The 14,068-nt window shown below is 44.3% G+C and overlaps 1 protein-coding gene across 3 annotated transcripts in view; it reads left to right on the forward strand.

The window, feature by feature from the left end:
- Fmo1 (flavin containing dimethylaniline monoxygenase 1) overlaps positions 1 to 4,546 on the forward strand; it is a 29,843-nt gene extending 25,297 nt beyond the window's left edge. For all 3 annotated transcript variants that reach the window (XM_055624545.1, XM_055624544.1, XM_055624546.1), the window contains 3 exons: positions 559 to 914; positions 1,610 to 1,682; positions 3,796 to 4,546. In XM_055624545.1, the coding sequence (XP_055480520.1) occupies positions 559 to 914; positions 1,610 to 1,682; positions 3,796 to 4,138 (772 nt within the window). In that variant the 3' untranslated portion in view covers positions 4,139 to 4,546. The remainder of the gene's footprint in view (positions 1 to 558; positions 915 to 1,609; positions 1,683 to 3,795) is intronic.
- Positions 4,547 to 14,068: the final 9,522 nt, after the last annotated feature.

Consider the following 14,068-nt stretch of genomic DNA (forward strand, 5'->3'; position numbering starts at 1 on the left):
TATATTATATTATATTATATTATATTATATTATATTATATTATATTACCCTTCAGCAAGTGTCTTTTTAGCAACTGTGCCTTCTTACCTTTGTGACCATCTTGATTTCAGTCTAATATTTAGTTAAAACCTACAGCTTATCTCATTAGCAAGACGTAAAAGTCAGTTCATCATTCATTAAGTTTAGACAGCTGTATTAGAGTTGGAACAAAACTGATTTTTTTTATACACACATCATACCAAAGCAACTCAGCAAAGCGTTTTTCTCTGCTGAAAAAAAAAAAAAAAAGGTATCCCAGAAAAAGATAACATTGTTAGTGTTCCTTTGAAACACAATGGTGATTTACTAACACGGTTATTCTCTGGGAGAAGGGAGAACTATGCCAGATATGAACTTCCCAGTTTCCTTCAGCACTCTGCTGTCTCTAGAAGGACAACAGTGGCCTTGGATAGCATTCATCCCCTTCAAAGATTGGCAGCTCTGGTCCAGCCAAGAGAAAAGATGGTACTGGCTCCAGTGTTGACCTGCAGATATCTTTCTGCTCATGTCTTTGTTTAGGATTCAGCTGAGAGAGCCTGTCCTAAATGATGAGCTCCCAGGCCGCATCATCACTGGGAAAGTGTTTATCAAGCCAAGCATTAAGGAGGTGAAGGAAAACTCTGTCATATTTAACAACAGCCCAAAGGAAGAGCCTATTGATGTCATCGTTTTTGCCACTGGATACACCTTCGCTTTCCCTTTCCTTGATGAATCAATTGTGAAAGTTGAGGATGGCCAGGCATCACTATACAAGTACATCTTCCCTGCGCATCTGCCCAAACCAACTCTGGCTGTGATTGGCCTTATCAAACCCCTGGGCTCCATGTTACCCACAGGAGACACACAAGCTCGATGGGTTGTTCAGGTCTTGAAAGGTAACTGTGAAAAATACCTGGGCACATTTATTAAGTTGCCATTTGTCATGGGAAGCTTAAGACTGGAAATTTAAAATGGAATTTATTCAATCAGAATTATTCTGGCAGCCAGGCAGTGGTGGCACACGCCTTTAATTCCAGCACTAGGGAAGCAGAGGCAGGCAGATCTCTGTGAGTGTGAGGCCAGCCTGGTCTACAGAGTGAGTTCTAGGACACCCAAGTCTACACATAGAAACCCTATATTAAAAAAAGAAAGGAAGGAAGGAAGGAAGGAAGGAAGGAAGGAAGGAAGGAAGGAAGGAAGGAAAAAGAAGATTATTCTGGAATAGTGACTTATGTCATCACAGCATAAATGATAAATCAGGGTTTTAAAGGATATATTATTTTGACTGAAGCAACTGGTTCAATAAAAATTAAAGGGTTAGTCAAATAAATGACATCACTCAATCAAACCAGCTGTGAAGTTGTGTCCCATTAAGTAGCTAGTGAGATGGCCAAATGTTCACCTTGTCAGACAGCAACATTAATGCCAGGAACACGCCACTCGTCAGGTCAGGCGCTGACACTTTTGCAGCAGGACCCATAAGTAGCTGGGAACCAGAAAGATGAAAGATAAACAATAAGAAAGCAACGATGTCTATAGGTCAAAACCTAGAGTCAAAGTTAGGTTGCACTGTCACGTGTTTCTTTTCTAGGTGCGGTTACATTACCGCCACCGAGTGTCATGATGAAAGAAGTTGATGAAAGGAAGAAAAACAAGCACAGCGGGTGAGTGATCTGATGGGCATCCTTTACGGATGATAGTGAAAGCGGTGAAAGAGTAAAGTGGAGATGAGCTTTACACTGCAAAGACAGGTGTCTGAGAATAAAGAAAAGCTTAAAAGGACCAGTATAAGGAATAAGGAGGCAAAGGGTTAAATTCTAGTTTTTCTTGGAGTGATCCAGCATCAGGAGGAGTTTGGGCAAGGAACACTCACATGCCAGGTACATTATCCACAATCAGCATGCAGAAGGTATGCTTCCCGGGACTGTCTGCTTACTCAACAGGTCTCCACTGGCCTTGTTACTCTACAGCACGAGCCAGCCGACCTTGCCCTGTGGTACAGACCCACTGACCTTGTTTTTCATTTCCATTCTCAAATGGTTGTTGGAGATAAACATTTTGCAATTTAGGTTAATGAAATAAAACATTGAAACCGGGTGACTGCGGTTTTTGTTACCGTGCAGCCATGCTCATTGGTTGTGCTCTGTCAATGGCTGCTGTTGCGTTACCACGGAGACGTCCTGCAGTAGACATAGAAGCCCTGTAATGGCCCTGAAAGCTCTAAACATTTCCACTGGGCCTTCCGGCATGGGGGGTGGGGGTGCTGCTTCTGCCCCGCTCTTAATGCCCACTCAAGGGCCAAAGGGAAGGGAAGGGACATGGGCAGCAAAGAGGAGACTCATGGCCATCATCCACTATGGCTCCTGAGAAGCAAAAACACCTCCGATTTGATCTGCTTCACTGTCTGACAAGCAAATCTTCACTTAAAAATCTAGAGGGTTCTGCGGGGGATTTCTCTTTAAAGGGGGAAGTATTTCAAAACATGAGCTAGGGGGATAACTCAACTTGTGAAGTATTTGCCTTTCCAGCATAAAGATCTGAGTTCAGTCCCCGAATGTGCTCAAAAAAAGCCACCTGTGCTGGCACATGCTTGTCTTCACAGTACTGGGAGAGCAGATTCCTAGGGCTCACTGGCTGGCCAGCCTAGCCTACTTGGCAATTACTAGGACAATGAGAGACTCTGTTTTCAAAGAAAAGAAAAAAGGTGGCGCTGGGAAACAATACCCCAGGTTCTCCTCTCTCTGTGTACATATGCACACGTGATCATATGTACCTTCATACACAAATGCAGCCACATACCTATGGACATGCATACACACATGAAGAAATGAGCCAAATTTTTGAGACTGAGAGACTGAGGCAGGAGGATTGCTGCAAGTCTGAGGCCAGGCTGGGATACATAGTGAAACTCTGGCCAGTCTAGGATAAAGAATAAAGTTCTTTTTTTTTTCTTCTAAATTGCTCCATTTTAATAACTTACCTTTCTCATTCATAGAGTCTCGCATTTCAAGCATTGTTCTAGCTTTGTCTAAGAGTTAAGGTCCAAAATAAGGGAGTGGGGCACACGCACACACACACGTGCCTGCACCTCCTGCATGCAGAAGCCTTCAGAGGCCACAGGAGAGCACCAGATTCCCTGGAACTGGAGTGACAAGCAGTTCTGAGCATATGTGTGTATGCTGGGAAATAAGCAGGGGTCCTCTGCAGGAGCAGTAAGAACTCTTAACTGCTGAGCCATCTCTGTAGCCCTGATGGTTTCTTTTCTTTATCCTCAGTAAGGCTTAGAATATGGTCTTATCTCATCAGAGGACTCCAGTATATTAGGTCAATAAATAAGACTATAATACATAGAAGCTACTTCTCACCAAAGTCCCCCAGTGGTTCTACGGGCTAATATTAGCAGCAGGAGGATCTCACTTTGAGGGCATCTGTGGCTCATCACTTTATACAAATGAAGAAACAGCTGAGCTTCAGGAAAGAATGAAGCCAAGTGTGGTGACTCGTGACTGTCATCTCAACAGGAGAGAGGCTGGGACAGAAAGACTGCAATGAGTGAGAGGCTAGCCTACACTACAGTCTGAAACCCTGTCTCAAGGAAGCAACAAAAGACATAGAAAGAGACCATCTTTAGATGCCCACAGGCATAATGGAAGAATCCATCAGGCGGTTCCCAACCTTGTGGCAGTGTTTGCTTTGGGCAAAGATTGCATTTACTTGTTCTAAGATTATATTGTTGTGACTGTCATTTCTTCTCTTCCCATTCTTCCTGTTGGAAAGGTTTGGCTTGTGCTACTGCAAGGCTCTGCAAACAGATTATATAACATACATAGATGACCTCCTGACCTCTATGAATGCGAAACCGAATCTGTGGTCCATGCTCCTGACTGACCCACGCCTGGCTCTGAGCATCTTCTTCGGCCCCTGCTCACCTTACCATTTCCGCCTGACTGGCCCAGGGAAATGGGAAGGAGCCAGAAAGGCCATCTTGACCCAGTGGGACCGAACCCTGAAAGTCACCAGAACTCGAATCGTCCAAGAATCCCCATATTCCTTTGAAACTTTGTTTACACTTTTTAGTGTTCTGGCTTTGCTTGTAGCTGTTTTCTTGATTTTCCTATAAGTGAAAGATCTAACTGGCTTTTCAGATGCGTAGAGTATACGGCTCCAACTCCTCTAATGTAACAACTTTGCCTTCATAGTCATGAACCATGTCCAGAGAGTGAAACCCTGCCCCTCCTCCCGACAGCTCAACCCCCTGGCCCCTTGGTATCCCTGTGCCTCTCACGGCTCCATTAGGGTTAAGGCCAGAAGATAACACCCAACAGCTTTGTTCACTTAAAGTGCTGGGAGGCTCCAGGTCCATTTTTAGAAAGGAGCTGCCCCAGAGAACATGCTGTGTACTCTTTCCCCCTAAAAATTCTTTTCCTAGATCTTAATGAAAAGCCCTACCTCACAGAATACTGGTTTGCACTAAAACGGTTCTCTGTGTATTGGTCAACTACAAATAAAATGGAAGAAACTACAGGTGCCAAGTGGTCTTTTGTACTCTTTTTTTTTGTGCCTGGGAGAAAAAAGGATGTGGGCAGCTATGAATAAAGTTGGCAAGAAGATGGGTGAGTCTGTGAGCTATAGAGCTTTCAAGGGAGTGTAAGCCTCCTGCACTCACCATCCTTTAACAAGCAATGAGGGCTGCCTCTTCTTTTATTAATTAATTATTTAATTAATTAATTATTACAATTTATTCACTTTGTATCTTCGAAGCAGCCTCCTCCCTGGTCTCCTCCCAGTTCTACCCTCCCTCCTCTCCCCCTATACTCCTCCCCTAGTCCCCTGATAGGGGAGGTCCTTCCCCCCTTCCATCTGACCCTAGCCTATCAGGTTTCATCAAGGCTGGGTGCATCATCTTCCTCTGTGGCCTGGCAAGGCTGCATCTCCCAGGTGGAGGTAATCAAAGAGCCAGCCACTGAGTTCATGTCAGAGACAGTCCCTGCTCCCCTTACTAGGGATGCCTCTTCTTAAAGAGTCAACTCAACTCACCAGAATTCATTAGAGAAAGAACAGAGCCAAGACACATTCAGTAGAAATAAAAGAAAAAGAGAAACCAAAGCAAATCATCTCAAAAGTTTGGTCTGTATTTAACCAAACTAGAGGCAGTTCCTCTCACAGTCACATAGGTTGAAAGTATGGTACCCTGCCAGGATGAGCTGGGGCCCTACCTCACAAGAGAGGCTCAGAGATTGCAGGAGGAGACAACTAAGGAACTCTACAATCAGGTAAGAGTGAGTGCCTGAACTAACTTAAAGATCATTTCACTTCAATAGGCCCTGCTAGCTCCCAGGATTATTTCTAGCATTCCTCCAGACTTATTTCACTTGGTCACAGACAGTCATACTAGAAAACTGTTCCCACTAAGACCAGCCTAGATTACTTCTCAAATGCCCTGCAGGGAAGCTGACATTTTAGCATCCTTCAGCAATCTAATGAGGAGCAGGGAGGTGTTAATTAGTGGCCAGCAGGATACAGACCCAGAGAGACTCCTCAGATCACATTCTTGGTCTTTCCACATGCCTAACTTTGGAGGAATGCTTAGAGAAGCAAGCCCAAACCTTAGGATCATGGGCTCTACCACCTATACTAGCTATGTGATGTTGCCAAGTCACTTACTATTCCTAAGCCATCATAACTATTTCTAAGCCAGTATGGTCTATATAGCAAGTTCCAGGCCAGCCAGAGCCACATAGTAAGACCCTACCTACAAAAAAAATTAAAAATAAATAAATCTGCTCTATGTGGCATATGTAGGACATTATGTTAAGTGAAACTATGGACATTGTACTAAGTGAAATAAGCCTGTCCTAGAAATGAAGCATCTATAATAGTCTAATTTATAAAAACAGAGAGTACAATGGTAGTCATTAGAAGGCGAACATAGGAGAGAACAGTTGTTATGCAATGAGCAGGAAGCTTCAATTATGTAAGAGAAAACACTGCTGTAACAAGTACCTACAGCTACTAATCTTACACTGCTCACTGAGAAACTAAGATAGTGTATCTCACATTGCATGTCTGTGCCCTCCCCAGCACACAGAGACTTGACAAAAATAAATAAATAAATAAATAAAGTGGATAAGGAAACTGTTGGAGGTGATGGATGTTTGTTGCCTTCATTGTGGTAGTGCTTGCATTAGGGGAATTCGGATGTTCACATTTCTCCAACTGCCTACCTTCAGTGTGTGCAGCTTTTTCATCAGTCATGTTTCATTAAAGCTACTTTTAAAGTAGTGACATCCTGGCAAGGAACAACTGGTCCAGAGTGAAGGAAGCCGATGACTATGCTGCCTGCCCCTTTACTTAGTGTAAATATTCCTGGTGTGCCCAATGCCTTGTGATACTGAACTCGGACCTGGAATGAATACGCACACATTCTCTATACAAGCCAGCTCCAACATATTCGGGAGAAATTTAGAAGCACACAAAGATATTGTTGAATGTTCGTGGGCTTCCTCAAGGCAGTAACAGTGATGTGGTGGGGTGCCTGTTCATGTAAAGATACACATCAAAAAAATTTTTTTAAATTAAAAATTGATACACACTGAAATGTCCTGGTACCATCCTGAGATTGGCAGATTGTAAGCAGTTTAGCAAATGTAAGTTGTGTATGTGTCTGAGAGAGAGAGAGACAGACAGACAGACAGACAGATAGACATGGGGAAGAAAATATAGCAAAAGGTTAATAAAGTTGAGCTTGGTGGCTCATGTCTGTAATACTAGCACTCTGAAGGGTAAGTGAAAGGGATGCATAGTATTTCAAGGCCAACCTGGACCTCCTAGCAAAAACCTGTGTTGGAAGGGGATTTAATTACTTTAATATTGAGAACATGAGTGGGGAATACATTTGTATTCATTGATGAAAACTGTTTATTTTCCTTTTCTCAATATTTTTGAGAACACTTAATCTGTTACTCAAAAAGCCCCCTCTATTAGAATCTGGACTTGCAACTCCTCCTGAAAGGAGAGAAGCCTAGCTAGTCCAGGCATTCACACAAGGAAAGAGGGGTCCAACAATTTCAGGCTAGCCTGGGATACACAGCAAGACCTGGGAAAGAAGAGGTGAAGGAAGGAAGGGAAGGAAGAGACAGAAAAGGGGAGGAGAGGAGAGGCAGGCTAGACCGAGGCCTCAGAGTTTTGGGCTCCTATTCCCAAATGACACCATTTAGCTGAACCAAGCAGACCTGACCTAGTCAGGTCTCCTCTGAACACCTTTATTCACGTTGCCTTCTGGGCTCCTCCAGGTGTTTGCATTTCTGACTCCTGGTTCAGAAAATGCTCAGTGAGGCATGGTAGAGAACGTTGCCTCGGCAACAACAGACCTACACGAGCCGCCATCACTATGGTGGCCTCCAAGCACTGAGAAGAAATAAGTACAAGTCCTGGCTCCTTAGTACTAACTCCTGCTGCTACTTCCTCAGTCACTCTTCCTTCGACTGGGTGGATGTCTAGAGAAAAAGGATTTATTTTTTATGTCCTCAATTACAGATTACCAGCTCCCTCTGCTGACCCAAGCTGAGGGACATCATCACTTGAGTTCCTTGTGAATCCTGAAAATCAAAATTTCACCTCTGGGAATAGAAGAGAATGGAAGAATGCGGCGCTCTGGATTATTTTGCTCCCTTTTTGACAGCTCTTAGAGTGGACAGTTCAAGCGACTGGTTGGGGTGCCACGGTGTCTGTCACGAAGAAGGCCATGTGTGTGGCTCCCTTTAAAGGCCACAGGGGCAGTCTACCAGTGCTTCGCATGTGCCAGCTAGCCTAGCCTCCTTCCAGGCCAGTGAGAGTTCCTGTCTAAGAGGCGGCAGGGGCGGGGGCGGGGTATGCCTTGCACTAGAGAACTGGAGAAAGTGAGAAAGGATGGTGATTGAGGAATGACACCCAAGGCTTCCCCCTGGCTTTCACACAAACTGACACATGTGAACATACATGGAACATACCTCACACATAGAATCTCCTTCATCTTCCTCCGTGAAAACTGCAATTCCTACTTTGTGAATGTCAATGCCCTAAGGTCTTTAGCCGTGAATGACCAGCAGCTGCGGCGGCGGTTTGAATAAGAATGGCCCCCAGAGGCTCATCTACTTGAGAAGGATTGGGAGCCTTGTTGGAGGAAGTTTGTCGCTGGTGTGGGCTTTGAGGTTTCAAAAGCCCAACCCTGGCCCACTGTCACTCTCTCTTCCTGCTGCCTGTGGATCCAGATACAGAATTCTCAGGTACTTCTCCAGCACTGTGTCTGCCTGGCTGCTACCATGCTCTCCGACCTAATGATGATGGACTCAACCTCTAAAAGCACAAGCAAGCCCCAAGTTTTTGTTTTTATTTTTGTTTTATAAGAGTGACTATGGTCCTGGTATCTCTTCACAACAATGTAACACTGAACATTGTGTTTTGATTACTGCACTACTCTCTGCCAGTCTATAGGGGGAAAAAAGCAAGATTTTTAAGAAACTCTCATTTAGGAAGATGCACATGAAAAGCACCCTGACTCAAGAAGACAAAGTATTTTTACCTAGATCCATTTATCCCACAACCCTTTAGACAGGGCCAAAGAGAGTTTGCAAGCATTCATACCCAGGGCATGCTAGCTTTATGGGACTTCCATGTTATCATTGTCACGTCAGGCTCTCTCCATACAGCTTAAAGTCCTTTACTTTGTCTCCAGATGTTACTGGTTTTATAACCAAACACAATGGCTCACTCACATCAGAATGAGTACAAAGCTAATACAAAGGCAGCCAAGAAATGAAAAGGGCTTTATTAGCTGTAGCAGGTAAGGAGAACGAGGAAGCTACTTCAAAGCAGGGTCCTCTTCCAGCAAAGGAAATGGGGATTTTGTTCAAGGACTCTAGGCAGATTCATGTAGGAAAGTACATTATTGGCCAGCCCATTCTGAATCCATGTTCAATCCAAACTGTATGTTTCTGAGCATATTTAGCTGAAGGCCATGCTTCAAGAAGGAGGAAATGACGAGTGGCAATACTTTTGATCGTGATTAGCTTACATCATGAAGACGTAAGGAATCCTTTAAGCATGCATACTTTGTTTCCTCAGAAAAGATTTAGTAACAGCCAGGACCTAGTACTTGGCGTGTTAATACAGCCTGCCCCAAGGGTGTTGCCTCCCTCAGAGACTAAGAGTTTTATTTAGCCACCGAGTCCCAGTCAACTCTGGACCCACACTCAGCTCAGTTCCTGCACCAAGAGGTCCACAGGGCACAATAGTGGATAAATTCCTTTGCTGCTGGCCTGTTCCACTCTCATACTTTCAACTTTACCAGTTCAATTAACAATCACTTCCCCTGTGTTGTTTCAAAGAGAGAACACAGTAGAGATCTGACAATTGAGACCTTCGCTTAATGGTCTGAAAAATTCTAGTGTTCTTCTTGGGCAAACATACTTTATTTCCTTTTTGGTGAAGGCCGTTTATTCCTCTTTAGAAGCGGTCTGTGCCTCCTTCTCAGCTCCAGGGAATCAACACTCATGTTTGCATGCTTGCTTCCACATTCCATTTTAAACTTGACTCTGACATACCTTTTCTAGACAGAAAGTACATCAGGGGAAGAGTGATCAGGCAGACCTTAAATACTCTTGTGCTCAGCCTGTTGTTCAATACACAGTTTTTTGATGTGTGTGGTTTTTTTTCTCTTTTCCCTTTTTGTTTTACTTTGCTTTTATAAGGCAGAGTCTCACTATGTACCTGTCAGAGTTGGTACTAGCTATTTAATCCAAACGGGTCTCAAACACACTGCAGTCCTTTAACCTCGGACTCCGGAGTACGGGATGACAGTTCATGCATCGTCACTCTCAGCTTTGGGATTTTTTTTCCTATGCAAATAATATATCTTAGAGTGTTTTTCTAGTTTTCTTTGGGTCCAAAGATTAGTCAGTAACAAAGTTCAAGCCGTATTTTGCTGCCTCAAAGCTCCATTCTTCTATCTCCTGGGCTCACTCTAAACTAAGAGATTCCCAAACAAAGTCAGTTGGCATGGAAGAGGTAGACATTTGGAAATACACAATGGACCAGGTACAGAGGCCCCACCACCAGCACCACCCAACCTCACAGAGGGCTGACCACCAGTACATTTGGAACAAGAAATCCTGAGGTAGCCCTCACTGCAACCAGTGGAGTCTGTTTTTTCTGAGGACTCAGAACTTCTTCTTGCTTCTTTCACTCAGAAAATCCGCTCTGCTTTCTGTTCCTGGTGCTTCTAGTCTGATTGTGCATGGAACCGCTAAGCCACGGGGACAGACTCCCGGAGCCCACCTAGTGATGCAACAGCAAACCTGTGCACAGGGAAAGAGAACCCCGAAGACGGGATAGCAGGACGCCTCAGCACATGCTCATGCTGGTTCAAACATCAGAAGAGCAGCTGCGGGCAGCCTCTGCCTCTCAGAGCGGGGCAGATGCTCATGCTAGGTTCCTCGGGCTGGGCCCGTGGGCACAACACACACGTGCTCTTCTGGTTCCCCAAGGCAAATACCACTGTGGTAAGTGGTGCATACACACAGAAACCGCACAGAGTTGTGCAGCTAGATCCCACCCCTAAAAGTATGTTACCTGAAAGCCAGGGATGGTGGCGCACGATTGTGATCTCGGCCCTGGGGAGATCTCACAGAAGAATAGCAGAACGGAAAGCATAGAAAGGCAGAGAACGCACAGAGAGACCCTGCCTCCAAAAGAGGAAAGAAAAGAGCCTAGAGCCTTGAGATAATGGGTTCTTGCTCCCAAATGACAGCATTTAGCTAAACTAAGCAGACCACTGGGCTTCCCAGTCAGGTCTTGTCTGAACACCTTTATTCACGTTGCCTTCCTGGCTGCTCCAGTTGTTTGCATTTCTGACTCCTGGTTCAGAAAACGCTCAGTGAGGCATGGTGGAGAACATTCCCTCAGCAACAACAGACCTACACGAGCCGCCATCACTATGGTGGCCTCCAAGCATTGAGAGGAAATAAGTACAAGTCCTGGCTCCTTAGTACTAACTCCTGCTGCTACTTCCTCAGTCACTCTTCCTTCCACCAGGTGGATGTCTTCAAAGGAATTTATGTCCTTAAACAATTTTTACCACCTCACTCTGCTGACTCAATCTGAGGGACACTCCCCCTTGGGAACCCTGAAAATCAAGACCACAAACCTGGGGTTAGAAAACACCTAGCACATGGGTGCCAGGAATATTCTTTCTCTCTCTCTCCCTGTCTCTCTCTCTCTCTCTCTCTCTCTCTCTCTCTCACACACACACACACACACACACACACAAAGAAGAATATTTCTTTCTTCCTTCCTTCCTTTCTTTCTTTTTCTTTATTAATTACACTTTATTCACTTTGTATCCCCCCTGTAGTTCCCTCCCTCCTCCCGTCCCAATCCCTCCTTTCCTCCACCCTCTGCATGCATGCCCCTCCCCAAGTCCACTAATAGGGAAGGTCTTCTTTTCCCTCTTTCTGATCCTAGTCAATTAGATCTCATCAGGAGTGGCTGCATTGTCTTCTTCTGTGACCTGGTAATGCTGCTTCCCCCTCAAGGGGAGGTAATTAAAGAGCAGGCCAATCAGTTCATATCAGAGACAGTCCCTGTTCCTATTAAAATGGAATCCACTTGGATACTGAACTGCCATGGGCTACATCTGCGTAGGGATCTTAGGTTATCTCCATGCATAGTCCTTGGTTGGAGTATCAGTCTCAGGAAAGACCCCTGTGCTCAGATTTTTTGATTCTGTTGCTCTCCTTCTGGAGTTCCTATCCTCTCCAGATCTTACTGTTTCCCACTTCTTTCCTAAGATTCCCTGCACTCTGCCCAAAGGTTGCCCATAAGTCAGCATCTGCATTGATAGTCTGCAGGGCAGAGCCTTTCAGAGGTCCTCCATGTCAGGCTCCTGACTTGTTCCCTCTTTTCTCCTTCTTCTGATGTCCATCCTCTTTGCCTTTCTGGATAGGAATTGAGCATTTTAGCAAGAGTCCTCCCTCTTGATTAGTTTCTTTAGGTGTACAGATTTTAGTAGGTTTATCCTATATTATATGTATATATGAGTGAGTATATATCGTGTGCCTCTTTCTGCTTCTGGGATAGCTCACTCAGGATGATCTTTTCCAGATCCTACCATTTACCTGCAAATTTCATGATTTCCTTGTTTTTTATTGCTGAGTAATATTCCATAGTGTAGATATACCACAATTTGTGCATCTATTCCTCCACTGAGGGGCATCTGGGCTGTTTCCAGCTTTTGGCTATTACAAATAAAGCTGCTACAAACATGGTTGAGCAAATGTCCTTATTGTGTACTTGAGACTCTTTTGGGTATATGCCTAGGAGTGGTGTAGCTGGATCCTGAGGAAGCGCTATTCCTAGTTGTCTGAGAAAGTGCCAGATTGTTTTCCAGAATGGTTGTACAAGTTTATATCCCCACCAGCAGTAGAGGAGGGTTCCCTTTCTCCACAACCTCTCCCCCATATGTTGTCTCTTGAGTTTTTTATCTTAGCCATTCTGATAGGTGTAAGGTGAAATCTTAGGGTCCTTTTGATTTGCATTTCCCTGATGGCTAAGGACATTGAGCATTTCTTTAAGTGTTTCTCTGCCATTTGATATTCCTCTATTGAGAACTCTCTGTTTAGCTCTGTACTCCATTTTTTAATTGGATTACTTGATTTTTTGCTGTTTAAATTCTTGAGTTCTTTATATATACTGAATATTAGCCCTCTGTCAGATATAGGGTTGGTGAAGATCCTTTCCCAGTCTGTAGGCTGTCGTTTTGTTCTGATGACAGTGTCCTTTGCTTTACAGAAGCTTTTCAATTTCATGAGGTCCCATTTATTGATTGTTGCTCTTAGAGTCTATGCTGTTGGTATTCTCTTCAGGAATTTGTCTCCTGTGCCAATGAGTTCAAGGCTGTTCCCTACTTTTTCTTCTAAGCAGTTTAGTGTGTCTGGTTTTATGTTGAGGTCTTTGATCCACTTGGACTTTAAATTCACACATTTATGGACACCTGATTTTTTACAAAGATGCCAAAACCATTCGATGGAAAAAAAAGACAGCATCTTCAACAAATGGTGCTGGTCTAACTGGATGTCTACATGTAGAAAAATGCAAATAGATCCATACTTATCACCCTGCACAAAACTAAAGTCTTTCTTTCAATCACAGTTTATTCACTTTGTATCCAGGCTATAGCCCCCTCCCTCATCTCCTACCAGTGCCACCCTCCTCTCCCCCTATGCCCCTCCCCTAGTCCAATAATAGGGGAGATCCTTTTCCCCTTCCATCTGACCCTAGCCTATCAAGTCTCATCAGGGCTGGCTGCATTGTCTTCCTCTGTGACCTGGTAAGGCTGCACCCCACAGGAAGAGGTGATCAAAGAGCCAGCCACTGAGTTCATGTCAGAGACTCTGCCTCCCTTACCCACTTGGAAACTGAGCAGGGGTCTAGGTCTTCTCCATGCATGGTTCTTGGTTGGAGTATCAGTCTGCGCAGGCCCCCCTGTGTCCAGGTTTTTTGGCTCTGTTGGTCTCCTTATGCAGTTCCTGTCCCCTCCAGGTCTTTCTATCTCCCTCTTCTTCTAAAAAGATTCTGGAACTCTGCTCAAAGTTTGGCCATGAGTCTCAATATCTCCTTCCATACCCTGATGGGTAGAGTCTTTCAGAAGCCACCTGTGGAAGTCTCCTGTCCTATTCCTTGTCTTCTCCTACTTCTGATGTCTATCCTGTTTGCCCTTCTGAGTGAGGTTTCAGCCTCTTCCCTCTTCCCTAGGGTCCTTCTTGTTGTTTAGCTTCTTTAGGACTATAGATTTTAGTATGTTTATCCTATATTATATGGCTAATATCCACTTACAAGTAAGTATATACCATGTGTGTCTTTCTGCTTCTCGGATACCTCAATCAGGATGATCTTTTCCAGTTCCATCCATTTGCCTGCAAATTTCATGATTTCCTTGTTTTTAATTGCTGAGTAGTATTCCATTGTGTGAATGTACCACAATTTCTGTATCCATTCCTCAGTTGAGGGACATTTA

Source organism: Psammomys obesus, unplaced genomic scaffold (assembly GCF_907164565.1).
Source record: "Psammomys obesus unplaced genomic scaffold, mPsaObe1.curated_primary_1811, whole genome shotgun sequence".
NCBI lineage: Eukaryota > Metazoa > Chordata > Mammalia > Rodentia > Muridae > Psammomys > Psammomys obesus.